Source organism: Meles meles, chromosome 9, assembly GCF_922984935.1.
Source record: "Meles meles chromosome 9, mMelMel3.1 paternal haplotype, whole genome shotgun sequence".
In the NCBI taxonomy this organism is placed as follows: domain Eukaryota; kingdom Metazoa; phylum Chordata; class Mammalia; order Carnivora; family Mustelidae; genus Meles; species Meles meles.
The window spans coordinates 77,603,611-77,618,108 of record NC_060074.1 but is presented as its reverse complement, the minus strand read 5'-3'; the positions used below and the strand labels follow the sequence as shown (position 1 = coordinate 77,618,108).

At 43.5% G+C, this 14,498-nt stretch overlaps 1 protein-coding gene across 1 annotated transcript in view; it reads left to right on the top strand.

Moving 5' to 3' along the window:
- The first annotated feature begins 1,822 nt into the window (after positions 1 to 1,822).
- The window catches only part of CERKL (ceramide kinase like), a 119,211-nt gene continuing 106,535 nt past the window's right edge, over positions 1,823 to 14,498 (top strand). Inside the window, exon 1 of the mRNA XM_046018634.1 lies at positions 1,823 to 2,092. Within this exon, the coding sequence (XP_045874590.1) occupies positions 1,855 to 2,092 (238 nt within the window). The 5' untranslated portion in view covers positions 1,823 to 1,854. The remainder of the gene's footprint in view (positions 2,093 to 14,498) is intronic.

The window sequence follows — 14,498 nt, the reverse complement described above, 5'->3', positions numbered from 1 at the left end:
CTCTTTGCTGATGGTCTGAAAGCTGTGAATACAAGATGCTGACTCCAAAACAGGCAACTCGGCAACTCGTCCTGCAAGGACCCCGGCCTCCCCACTGATGAGGGCTCGTCTGAGCCACCTGAAGCCTGCATGGGGTTTCACAGCAGCTGCACTTCTGCTCCAAGAACAGCTCTCTGGGATCAGATCAAACAGAGGCTCTTCCCTGCTTTGCCTGGAAGCTTGGGTATTTGTTTTCAGAGCATTAAACAGTCAGAGTCCCAGCTTAACTGACACACAGGCGCTTTATGTCTGAAAGGGATTTGGCCAGGCCTCCAGTCTTCCGCCCCGGCTTGTGTGAAATCCAAGTTTGAGCAGAGAACCTTGAGACACTTCTGCTTCCACGAGCTCTTCTGTCTGGCTTTGCAGCGTGACTAGGACAAGCGCAGGAGTGAGGAGAGCCTGAAGTCACTGGTGAGGCCCAAGCACCCTGCAATGAGAATTCACAACTCTGCGAATTTAATTTGCTCTTTCAGTCCCTCGCCCCTAACTTTTTCTCAATACAATTATTCTGACGTTATGAAAAGGCTGCTGATTTACCTCCCACTCCGCTCCTCTTCCAGAGAACTCCGTTGTTCCCTGCTTCCTTGTCACAGATTGTCAGCTCCCGGTTCATCCACCCCTCAGAGCAGCGATTCCCAGGCCTAGCCGAGCACTGGAATCATCAGCGAAGCTGGGTCCCATCCCCCGAGATTGCAATTTAATTGTCTTCAAGTGCAGCCTGGGCATCTGGATTTTTTTTTAAACTCCCCAGATAACTCTAATGTGCAGCCATGATTGAGAACCACTGGCCTCCAGACTCTCTGTGCTTTCCCAATTAACCATCAGCTAATTTCATGACTCTCCACTCCCAGAAGAAAGTGACGGATGAACCCCTTGGGGCCTTCTCCATTTCCAGGTAACACTGCATTACAGCGGTAGCCTTCAAGAGAACAAGGCCTGCTACTTGTAAGCTCCCTCCAGGGAGTGCCGGATCCAGGCAAAGACAAGATTGCCATGGAGAGATCTTGAGGAAAGTAGGACCGTCCATACTGATAGCACAAAGGCACTTTTTATTGTCTTTCTCTTTCTTTCATTCCAGTATAGTTAAGGGTGTATAATATAGTGGTTTAATAATTCTACACGTTAGTGCTCATGGTGATAAGGCACCTTCTTTTAATACTATGTTTGTCAGGTGAGAATTGGTTGATGCAAACCCGAGACTTTGGCTTCCCCTCGGGGCACTTGGGAAATGCGCGCTTTATACCAGGTGCGAAAAATCAGCTAACACTTGCGGGCGTGCCCACAGCGTTAGGGAGCGTGACCTCCGTCTTCCAAGAGAGCCCACCGGGAAGGAGATGCAAAAAACAGAGGCCCTTGCAACCCGAAGTTTGCTTTGCAGACCAGGACGTGGGCGTCGCCATCACCCAGAGCTTCTTAGAAATACAGTATCCCGGACCTCACCCCGCACCGCTTCAGTAGAAATCTGCATTTTAACGAGATGCCCAGAGGCTAAGTAAAAGTTTGAGAAGCAGTGTGGGCAGCGCAATCCACTAAATCCCCGCGAAGAGTAAGGTTTGGTGGAGGGAGACACTTTTCCTCTTCCCGAACGGGGATCTTTTTGTAGTGAGCGGCAGAGACCCGCGGCCCGCAGGCCGAGGTGCAGGACTGGGTCCCGGCGGCCCCGCCTGCCCGCCCCGCCTCCCTCCTGGGTCTCTGCCCTGCGCGCCGTTGCTGTGGCAGCGCCCGACGCAGCCGGAGCCGTGGCTGCTGCGGCCTCCACTTCCTACTCGAAGGCCTCCCCAGACCCCTGGCTCCGGCTCAGCTAGCGTCTTCGCCATGCCCCGGGGGAGGCGCGGAGGCCGCGTGAGCGCCCTGGAGGGCGGCCCAGAGGAAGAAGCGCCCCCGGCGGCGGCCGCTGTGCCCTCGGCGCTGTGGGCGTCCAGGCTACAGCCGGAGGCGGCGGCCGGGCAGACTCTGCTGCGGGGCATCTTCGAGATCGGGAGGAGCAGCTGCGACGTGGTGCTGAGCGAGCTGGCCCTGAGGTGGTGGCCCATCCAACCCGAGCGACCCGCGGGTGAGTGGTCCCGGCCCTTCCCCTCCAGCTGCGCCCCCACCCTCTCCTCCTCCCTCCACCTTCCGCCCGGCGCTTCCACTCCGCTCCCCCCAAGCTCCTCCTCTCCCAGCGTCCCGACGCCACCGCCCCCTCCTTCCCAAACGGGGAGAACCTTATCTACCCCCAGGGGCCTCGCGCTACCTGCAGCCTCTAGCCTGGCTTCCCGCCTCCGGAGCAAAGTCACGCTCAGCTTCTGTTTTGCGACGCAGAAAAAAGGGACCTGAGCCCCAGAGGGGCCGTGTTTTTCAAGCTGCTTGGAAGGGCCTCCTTCCCTCCAAGTTGAAGTTTTAATCCATCCACTTCCGCTCGTACGCTGGGAGTATAAGCACTTTGCAGAGTACACCAACATGTGGGTTCTGAATCCACCTCTCCTTTTGCTGACTTCTGACCCCTCCCCCCGCCCCCCGCCAACTTTGGGCTCTCTCTGGACTTCGAAGTCCCTCGCATTCCTTGCCATTGTCTAGAATCAAGGCGTCTACAGGCTTAGTCTTAATGTTAACTTTAAAACTTTCATCATGCTGTTGACTTGCATTCGTCTTTTATTGACTTGAGTTACTTAGAAATATTGCATGCCATATATACAATGAAACTATTTCAAGTCAGTCTAGAGATGATTTCTCGAGAAACTGGGATGTGACGCTGTCTCACCTAGCTGAATACCAACTTAAGAAAAATTAAAGATAATGTCTTTCTGGGTTGGAAAACCGGCCACCCTGTACTAGTACTATGGAAACCTGTTACTGTTTTAAAGTGTCTTGTGCAAAAAACTAACAAAATGCCGCCGACTAGTCAGGGGCTCAGCCCTGGTTGAGTGTGAATTCCGCCTCCGCTTCATAAGCCATCCTGGCTCACTTATACTTTAATTAAAAAAATGTTTTCAGGTGTTTTGACAACCAAGGTAGACTATTTTATCAAAGCTCTGAGTTGACAGAATTCTACGTCCATATCCCTAACTTTTAAGTTTTTAAGTCAGTTTGAATTGGGGAGGATATAGAAGTTATAGAGTTTAGCCTACAAGAGCCAATTTTACAATGAAGGGGAAACACGACAGAATTAAAACACGACCTTGCTCAATGATCGCTCATACAGATTGGTGTTGCGGTGCCCCTCCAGAAAAAGGCAAATAATGACACAAGAAAGGAAGTGTTTTAAATTGAGTGGTGATGGAGGAAAAGTATGCTTACTTAGTTAGTGTTCCTGAAGTAGAATTTAAAAACTATAAAGGTTGAAAGTTTGTTTTGTTTTTGTTGTTGTTTGGCTCTGCAACCCCTCTTCTTTCATCTAGGTGTATTACTTTTTTCTTAATACCTAGTGTGCCACTTTAGGCCCTTAAAATGGGAAGGTCGGAATCCTAGCAGCTTCGTAAGAACTTCTGTTTTAGAAGAAGTGGATGTTTTACTTAGTAACTGAGTGGGAAAAGCAAAGGTACCAAGACACAAGTTTAAATGTAAGAATAATCTCTGATGTGGAATTAGGTTAGAGGTGAGTGCTGAAAGACCAGTGAAATTGGTCCAGTTCATGGAGGAAGAGCTGTATCAAGGTTATCATACCTGGGAGGCTGTGGTGTGGAAGGATGTAGTCGGGGGGACTGTGTCCAGCGCTCCTTGGCCAGTGACAGACTATTCCAGGAAAGGGTGGAGTGGGGTTACTGGGCATTATTAGGTCATACACAGGGAAGAGTTGCAAGACCACTCAGTTTTTAAACCTTCATGATTTTTAAAAGTAGGTTTTATTTTTTAGAGCAGTTTTAGGTTCACTGGAAAATTGAGCAAAAGGTACAGAGATTTCCCATATGTCCTCTGCCCCTTCCACATGCACAGCCCCCCACCCCCCCAGCCACATTGCTCAACAGAGCAATTACCGTTCATGAACCTACATGAATCCATCATTACCCAGAGTGGATAGTGTACATTAGGGTTCACTGTTTTTTTTAGAATTTATTTTTTTTATTTGACAGGGAGAGAGAGATCACAAGTAGGCAGAGAGGCAGGCAGAGAGAGAGGGGGAAGCAGGCTCCCTGCCAAGCAGAGAGCCTGATGTGGGGCTCGATCCCAGGACCCCGAGACCATGACCCGAGCCGAAGGCAGAGGCTTAACCACTGAGCCACCCAGGCGCCCCTAGGGTTCACTCTTGATGTTCATTCTTGATGTTGTACATTCTATGGGTTTTGCAAATCTAGAATATGTTTGGGTTCTCCGGAGAAATGGAACTTGGGCTATAGCTTTGAGGAGATCTACTGTGGGATTATGGAGGCTGAGCTGTCCCCCTTGCATGCCATCTGCAAGCTAGAGAACAAGGAAAGCCAGTGGTAGAATTCAGACCCAATCTGAAGGCCTGAGAAGCAGGGGGGCTGATGGTGTAACTCTCAGACTAGATCTAGGTGGGGGGAAAAGATGTTCAGACCATCGGTTTGTTAACTGTCAGCACTTGAAGAGTGTCTGACACGTGGATGATCGTTGAATGGATTTGCTAACTGGTCCCATGAACTTTAGTTTTGCCTATTGCATTGTACTCTTTATTATACTACTACTTAACAGTGGGTTTTCATCACCTGCAGGAGTATCCCCTCCATTTTTCTTTAAAGTATTGGAACTCTTCTAAAAAGAAAAAAAAAATTAAGCTAATGTTGGCCCACTTCTCCAGAGTGGGTGCCTTGGCTAGAAGGTTCCATCTTGTTCAGCTGCAGGGTGGTAAGCACACCTGGGCATAGGTTGACCAGGAGGCCACCACTACAGTGTAAAAGTATGTGCACAGAAGGGCGTCATCTGTTCAGAAAAGGTTGATGATCTGCAATGTTACTCAATGATCTTTCTATGGGAATTTTAAAATCTGGCCATTTTTCTTGTGTAAATATAAAATGAACAGTTTATTCCTGTGAATATAAAGTAATTACCCACTTAGCTGTGACCTAGGAAGGAACAAAATCCTGAAGAAAGGGGAGAGGGATCAGGTGAGTTGTCTGAGACCAGATAAGCCTGGGTTATGGGACCCTGTCTAGGCAAAGCGGATTAAGAGTAGTGCTGTCAGGGGCGCCTGGGTGGCTCAGTGGTTTAAGCCGCTGCCTTCGGCTCAGGTCATGATCTCGGGGTCCTGGGATCGAGTCCCGCATCGGGCTCTCTGCTCGGCAGGGAGCCTGCTTCCCTCTCACTCTCTCTGCCTGCCTCTCTGCCTACTTGTATCTCTCTCTGTCAAATAAATAAATAAAATCTTAAAAAAAAAAAAAAGAGTAGTGCTGTCAGTATGGGCGGCTCCCAACACAGTGCCTGGACCTGGGTTGGGGAGGGGAGGCATCAGAAATGAAGGGTGCACAGGAAAGGGGACATGGGCACATGTATTAGATCTGTGTATTTTACAACTTAGTCCTTATGCTGTTGCTGGATCAGACACTTTCAGAGTTCAAGGTCTTCAAAAGCATCACCAGTTGCCTGTTGGCATTGTTCTAGATCTCAGCCAAGGACATATTTCTTGGCATGTTTGCTTAGCAGGTAGTAAGCTCGATGAACGCAGAAGATAGAAGCATTTTTGTGCCTTCCCAAAGCCAGATCTGCTTATTGTACTGTGTGACCGGGTGGATCATGTTTTACCATAAAGGAAAAGCTCCTGGTGGGGAGAGTTAGGAATGGGTAGGATTAAGCTGTATTAAGCTCAAATTTTAATACAGTTAAGAATGATCAATTTAGGAATTTCTATGACAGGAATACCAAATGCCCACAGATCTCTCTGCCTTTTCACACTGGAAGCCTCACCATTTACTAATGGATAGCGTCCTGATGTATGAAAAATGTGATGGGACCTTTTAGAGGTTCCCCACTCCAGCTGTCTGTAATCTGCCTGGTGCAGGCATGTTCTCAGGACTGGGCACCAAAGGACCTGCCATCTTATCTCTGTGACTACCAGGACTGTAATTGACTTGGGGCACGTGATTTAACCCCACTTAGCTTCTGCACCTGCAGAATGAGACATTTACATTACAGTTGACCCTTGAACAACTTGACTTGGAACTGCACAGCTCTATTGACACATGAGTTTTGTTTTGTTTTTGATGCAGTACAGAAGTATAAATGTTCATCTTGAAATATACATTTTTCCTATAGCTTACTTTATTGTAAGAATATGGTATATAATACATTTAACACAAAATATATGTTAATTGACTTATTGCTGGGAAGGCTGCTGGTCAACAGTTAGCTATTAAGTTTTGGGCGAATGAAGAGTTAAACGTGGATTTTTTTTGACTGCACGGGAGTCAGCACCCACGACCCCCGCATTATTTAAGGATCAACTGTATATAATCGTCGAAAACCATCAACTCTGAAGTTGCTTTTTAAAGAACATACCTATTTTCATAGACTTCAGGTGTTAGGACATAAATAAGTCTCAGGTTTGAATGACCAGTGGGGTCAACCGTCCAGTGCCTGCAGATGAGTCGTGTTTGACAGCAGGAGCCACTCAATCCTAACGAATTTCTAATTAGAAGAAACACATGGGGGAAAACAGGCCCCTTCCTGCCCTTCCACAGCTTCAGGGCATAGTGGAGAGAGGTGGACAGTCCTCTCAGCCCCGGGCCTATCTTTGGAAAGGAAGAAACCATTTTCTGATGGAAAAATGTTGGTTAGTGCTAGTCATCAGCACATTTTTTGATGATGGATAAAAAGACTAGCTTATCCTTGATTTCATTTACGATGCCTTTTTAGCAAATTTCAGGGCAAGGATTTTGTAATCTGATTAGCATATGAATATTATGTATTAAATAGGAAAAAAATGAGAGTTTCAAATCTTGTGGTTTAAAATTCTGTTTTTCATGGACTTCCTCCTTCAGGTTACACAATTTCATGATCTGTTTCACCAAAGGGTTATTCCTACCCCAGCTCTGAGCTGAGTTGAATTAGAGCAGTCATCAGAAAATGTGAGAAAGCTGGGCTTCAGAATAAGGTCTTGAAAGTATTTCTTTTAGGAGCATTAAAATGATTAGCTTTACATGTATAAACATTTGCTGGAAACTTACCAGTGTGAAAGGTAGTGTGGAAAAATGTGAAAATGAGAAAAAATAATTTAAAAACAACAAGAGTTAATGGTTGTTTGGGACTTAGCAGAGCTGGGTGCATTCTAAGTATTAATCTGCCTAAGCTGTTCGGGAACAGATGTATGTGAAACAGATCCCAGTCTTCTGTTGTGTACATCCAAAGTGAGACATCTGTCGGTGGACCTTGTGGTCAGAAATAATGGAAGCAGGGGTTAAACCCCAAAATGACCTGTTGTGTGAATTATTGAAGGATTAATTACTCGGTAAAACATGCTTTGATTTATCAGTCTACATATTAAGAAAATACTTCTTTTTAAAAGATGGTCAGTCTGATACTAAGATATCAGATTTGAAGGACTTTTAAAAAGATGGGTAGGAAAAATCAAGTTTACCAAGGAACTGCCTGTATCGTTTATGAAGTTTTTTAAATGCTTTGAAAGGTCTGTTAAGCTATTATAGAAATATTAAATAGTCCTATTGTATAAAAGCTTCTTATTAAAGTAAGTTGGCCCACACAGAAAACAAATGTTGAGTGAATCTCTAAGCATGACTTGAAGTGAAGCTTCTGTGGTGATGGGATATTCTGTGTCTGAACTGTCCAGTACCCTTGTCACCAGCCACACGCAGCTAGTATGCCTGAAATGTGACTACTGTGATTGAGTAACTGAATTTTTAATTTTAATTGAAATTAATAGCCACAAATGGCTAGTGGTGATCACATTGGATAATGGGGCTCTAATGCATCCAGAGTTGAAATTGTTGATTTCCTTTATTCCTAAGGTGTCAGTTTTAATATAATATTTACTTCTCCAGGACGGTACCGTTTCCAAATCATGTAAAACTGATACAGTCCTACAACTCGAGCAACCAATTTAGACAAAGCCACAGAGTCTAGAGACAGCCAAGTCCTTTAACATATTTTGTGAATACAAAAAAAAGTTTTTGTTGCAAAGTAATAGTTGATAGTAAAGTTGAAATCTTGTCTCTAAAATGATTGTGTTATTCCTCTTGGTGGCTATGATTTACTTGAACTGAGATTTGGCAAACTTAATGTTTCTTACTATAGAAATAGTATATACGAAACAACTGTCTTTAGCCTGCATACCCTAGCTCCCTGAGAGTCTCCATATTGATCGTGTTCCTCAACCATATGGCACCGTCCAAAGGCAAGTACTTTTAGAACCCTGATCTACTTTTCTGTCTCCCTTTCTTTTGCCCTCCCCCACATAGGGATCTTTGGGGCTAGACCTGGCACATAAATATCTTTTTATGTGGGGAACTGGGGAACTGTGCTTGTGCTGAAGCCAAGGGACTTAAAAACCGAGAGTCAAATGTCTGGATCACAGTCAGTAAACCAGAGGCGAGTCCAGCTGGGACTCTAGGAAGCAGGAGGACCTGAGTGAATTGCAAAAGTCTAAACGTGGAGCTGAAGAATCAAAGAGCCAAGGTAGTAGGTAATGGGATTGATGGGTAGGCTGGATACACAGGAGGATGGATGGTATTGCCTGGACTGGGCATTTTCGTGCTCTCTATAATTTGGGAAAAATGGACCATCCTTGTTTAAAGGGCTAGGGAGGTGGTAGACCTAATTCCCTGTGAACTCAGTACTGCACTGCTCTTTCTGAACCGTATCGCCGCTCCTGCTAAGCCTCTTACTTGACTAGGTCATTAGATTACATTTCAAATACTGACAAATCTACAAACATCAGTCCTTAACATGGGCTTCTAGACGTCTTCCATATGAGTGTATCCTGCCCAGGTTTTGGAAGAACTGAGCCAAAGATGTAGTACATCCTGGGCAAGTGAGATCTGGCTGTATGTATAGAATGAGCAAAAGGAGGGGATTCCTAGTAGCCGGGACTATTCATATGCTCTTAAGTTTTCCAAAATCAGTATGTGATGAGAGAAGTAAAAGGAAAAAGAAATGGAGTTTGAAGGGAATTAAATTTTATGCTAACTTCTGGCATGTGGACCCAGAAGTTGAGGATGTCGATGTGATAAATGACTAAATTAGGAAGCAGAGAGGCCAGCAGGTATGCATACCAAAAAGAAAAAAAAATTGGCATAGTGCTGTGGACTTATGGTAAGCCTAAAGATAAATCTAAAATAATATACCAGCTGGCATCAGGGAATTCCTGTGTACATTGCAGGATTTTAATCAGAAACCGTGTTCTGGAAAACTGCTGCTGCACAACAGTGTCCAGTGTTGGACTGAAAACAGTGAACGCTTATTGATGTTTACTCTGCCAAGTCCTGTGCCAAGTATCTTTTTTTTTTTAAAGATTATTTCTTTATTTTAGAGAGACAGAGTGAGAGAGTATGAGAGGGAGGTCAAGAGGGGGAAGCAGACTCCCCATGGAGCTGGGAGCCTGATGTGGGACTCGATCCCAGGACTCCAGGATCTTGACCCGAGCAGAAGGCAGTCACTCAACCAACTGAGCCACCCAGGCGCCCCTGTGCCAAGTATCTTATCTTGTTTAATCTTCCCAGCAAGATTATGTAGTCTAGGTAGGATTTTTATCCCTAGGGCCCAGAGATGTTAAATAACTTGTCCAAGGTCATACTAGCAATGGAGTTCAAAGCCAACCATTCCGACGGGTGAGCCCATACTGTGCCATTAGGTTCTGTTGCTTCCTGGATCAAGCAAGAAGGAATTCCCCCTCATGCCATCAGGAGTCTATCTTGTGTGTGAGTGAGCATCATAGCCCAAACAAAAACAAAAAACCTTTAACACAGTAATGTCATCAGACTTCTTTCAGGCCTTGAAGACCATTCTACCATGGAAATCACATTCTTCTCGGGGTAGTTCCATTTCAGAGTACATGATGAAAAAGAAGTGGGAATTTTTATAGTTAAAAAAAAATCCGGTGTTTTTATTACAAAAAACCTTAAACATAGTCAAATGTGGAAAGAATAATAGAAGTCTTTATATAAAACCCAGAGAAGAGTGAGGCTCTATAGAACACATTGACCTTGAAATTGTTTAAACTCAGTCTTGTTTTATCTATGACCTGGCTTTTCCCCTTATTTCTCTGGAATAGTTGGGAGCAATTCCTAGACCTCATAAATCGCATCTATACATATGAACATCTCAGCGTGTATCTCTAGGAGATAAGGATTTTAAAAATAGGCACAATATAATCATAAAACCACTATTCCAATTTAAAATAATCCCCTATATCCTTAAATATCCAGTCCGTATTCAGTCTCCTGATTGTTTCTCTTTAAGTAGAAATCAACAGGGGGAGGGGTGCCTGGGTGGCTCAGTGGGTTGAGCCGCTGCCTTCAGCTCGGGTCAGGATCTCGGGGTCCTGGGATCGAGTCCCACATCGGGCTCTCTGCTCAGCGGAGAGCCTGCTTCCCTTCCTCTCTCTCTGCCTGCCTCTCTTGTGATTTCTCTCTGTCAAATAAATAAATAAAATCTTTAAAAAAAAAAAAAGAAATCAACAGGGGGAAATAAGGGCCATTTTGCAGTTGGTTGCTGGGTTTTTAACATTTTTTAATCCACAGATTTCCTCTTTTTTCTCTTGCAGTTTTTTTTCTGAACAAACTGAGTTGTCTGGCCTGTAGTTTCTTATTAGAATATGAGAAGTTTATTGGGGGCAAGTATCTGTGAAAGATACAAGTGGGGGAGACTGATAGGGAGGGATACCCTTGTGACTTTGAGGCCAATCCGACACCTGTAAAGCAGACAGGGACAGGGAGAGCCTCAGCCCATAATGCAGGTCTAGTCAAGTCTTTGCTTACCTATGGTGAGATCCTGGGGGAAAAGACTGCCCTTTAGGAGCCCTGCCTTGGCCAGAAATGGCTGAACCTCAGCTGTGTTTAGTCGTGGGATAGTATGACCTCAGCAATGAATCAAGGTGGAGCCTGAAGGGACCAACAGCTGGGGGCCAACAGGTAACTGCCTTCTCTGCAGCAGAAAGGAAAGTTCTTGCTCAAAGGGAGATGACAGCAGCCATAATGACCAGTGAGGTTTATTACGATTGTTAAGAACTTAGGTATTGAAACATATAATATAGGTTTCAATTAACAGCAATGCCAATTCTTACTAATTCTCGAATTGTCCTAATTCTGGCATTTGGGATGGGTGGGAAGCCCTCCAAGTTGACTTCTAAGTTCTTTTGACATTCCCTCTGCTGTCTCTGATCGTTTTCTGGCTTTCTGGAATGGTGGTAGGTCATGCCTCAGACATGGTATCAACCTGATCATCAAGGAAGCTTAGTTACTTTTATTGGGTAGTGGTATTTCACGACCACAGTTTGAGCACTGGTTGTGTTCATTGCCAATATTTCCCTTCAATGGGCCTGTTTTCCCAGGGTTTGTTTTTTTTGTTTTGTTTTTTTTGTTTGTTTGTTTGTTTGTTTTGGTTTTGTTTTCCAGAAAACAGCTAGGAAGGATGTATTTTTCTTCTGAAAAAGAAAATGCATCATGGAATTATACTTCCAGTTTCAGTTCAGGACTAAAAGGTTTTTGCTTTATCTCTTTTCTGCTATCCTTAAATCTTGATTTTTTTTTTTTTAGATTTAATTATTTATTTTGACACAGAGCGAGAGATCACAAGCAGGCAGAGAGGACGGTAGAGAGAGAGGGGGAGCAGAGAGCCCGATGTGGGGCTTGATCCCAGGACCCTGAGATCATTACCTGAGCTGAAGGCAGAGGCACAACCCACAGAGCCACCCAGGTGCCCCTAAAATCTTGATTTTTAACTGCAACAATATACCTACTTGCTCCCTCACTTTATCTTACAACACCTGTAAATCACAGAATAGTAACACCAATGCTGCCATTAACAGTATAACTTCTGAAAACCATTTAAGATCATTCTGTAACTTTTTGTTATTGCTTTTAGGGTATATACCACTCAGGGTAGATGGTGTGTGTAGACAAAGTACTGTGTTTTAAAGACATTAAAAATCATTACTATATGTGATAGTCTATCCTCAACTCAGTGCACAGAATTATCTGTTTAACTTTGTTTTTAATTTTGGGCATTTTTTTCCCAAATCCAGTTTTATTCTGTAATTATGTAAAAATATAGGGTTCCAGAGTCAGACCTTTAAACAAACTATATTCTGGGAAGTGTAACTTAAAAAATTTTTTTTTTTTAAGATTTTATTTATTTATTTGACAGACAGAGATCACAAGTAGGCAGAGAGGCAGGCAGAGAGAGAGAGGAGGAAGCAGGCTGTCCACAGAGCAGAGAGCCTGATGCGGGGCTCGATCCCAGAACCCTGGGATCATGACCTGAGCCGAAGGCAGAGGCTTTAACCCACTGAGCCACCCAGGCGCCCCGGGAAGTGTAACTTTTTATCTATGTCTTTTCTATGCTTTTTCTTCCTTCGTATTATAGGTGAGCTTATTTGTCTTTTCACATTTTTGGCTTTTTCGTTTGTAAATATAAGCAAACGTATGTGTGTGTATGTATGTGTGTGTGTACATGTTTGCTTATATGTATATACTCCTTACCCAACCCTTTCCTACTTTCTTAAATGCATGGTAGCCTACCATATTTTTTCTCCGCTTTGATTTCTTTTTAAATTAATAATATACCTGGCATATCACTCTATAGTGAGAGTCCACACTTGCTTTTAGATCTGCACAATAATCTGTGTACTGTAGTTTGTTGAACCAGCTCTCCATTGACGGATTTGGGTTGCTTCTAGTCATTTTTGTTGCTGGAAAAAAAAAAAAAACAGTGTTGTAATGAAAAACCTTATGTATCCTTTTGTGTTTTTTTTTTTTTCAGTATTTGTTTGGAATAGATTCCTAGAAGTGGGATTGTTGACTCAAAGAATAAATATCTATATAATTTTTAATAGATTTTATTTTTTAGAATAGTTTTAGGTTCATAGCAAGATTAAGCAGAAGTTGGCAAAGATTTCCCATGTAACCCCCGACCGCTTGCATAGTTTTTCTCAATATTTCCAAATTACCTCATAAAAATTGTACTGTTTTGCCTTTTTATCATTGTATGAGGGCACCCGTTTCTGCGAAGTTTCTTCAAAAGACTATGTTGTAAAAGTTTTAAAAAACCTGGTAGATGAGAAATTGTATTTCCCTATGGTTTTAATTTGTCTTTCTCATTAAATTATTCATACTTGTAGCTTATTTCCCCCAACATTAGGGGGCACCTATTTCGTGCTGGGGTGGGGGAGGCTCCAGGAATGCCGTAATCAATTTGACACAATTTCTGCTTCCAAGTATTCACAATCTGCAGGGAGACTTATCGGCAAAATTATTAGTGGCCTATCTTATGTGCCTTTGAGATATTATAGGGCATTATAAAATACATGGAAGTTATCACTTTTAGTTATGAAAGAGAAAATCATATTGTTGGGATGGGTAGAGGAGGAGGTCAGGGAAAGCTACAGAGGGATGTGAGTGAGGGTAAACTTGAAAGTATGACTAGGAATTGGCAACACAAAGGTGTGGAAAAAAAAAAAAACCATTCTACGAACACGATTTTGAGGGAAAAATCTCAGGAGAGAATGCTTTGACCTATTCGGAAAATCAGCATAGGGTATAAAGAGCGTGTATGTGTAAATGAGGGAAATGACAGCGCTTTGTGGTCAGTCAGTAATTTGTACTGACTTGAATATCAGGCCAGGAAGCTGGTGTCTCACCCTGAATTGAGTAAGGGGTGGCAAAATCTGAATGTCAGAGGACGTCAAGTTTGTTTTGTTTTGTTTTTTTAAAGCAAGCGAGTTTGGATTTTGAGAAGACAGGTATGGCATCAGCAGTGGGTATAAATGGGCTCCACACTGAAGAGCCCAGTTCAGCAGCGAGTGTAGCAGAAGATCCAGGAGACCGTGTGCATGTGGCGGGGAAAAGGAGAGGTGAAGCTAGACGAAGGGATGTTGTCAGAGATAGAATTTGGAGGATGTGGGGCTTGAGGGAAGGGGAAGAAATAATGGTGAATCCGAGATTTTTAATGTGTATGACAGAATGGATAGTGGGGCCGCTGCTAAAATTCTCAGAATAGCAAAATGAGAAAGTATCTTACTTGAAATGCATTGTACCATGCATCAAATATGCCAGTGACTAGCGAAATGTCCAAACAGAAGGGAAATTGAAAGCTTGAAAAATGCATAAGCTGGAGAAATGGCTCCTGAAGGACTGTAAGCTGAACCCTATCGAGCTTCAGATCTATGTTTTTCATGAACCTTGGGCTGTCAGCTGTGTCATGTTTCTTACTAGGCTGAGGCTACTTTAAGAAAAGAAATTGAAGCTATTTTCAGAAAACATTAAATATTGGAAATTTATGATCTTTGTACAGCCATAATATTTAGGTATTACTGAAAATTTAAAAATCAATGAAGCTGTTTAAAACACATTAATTTT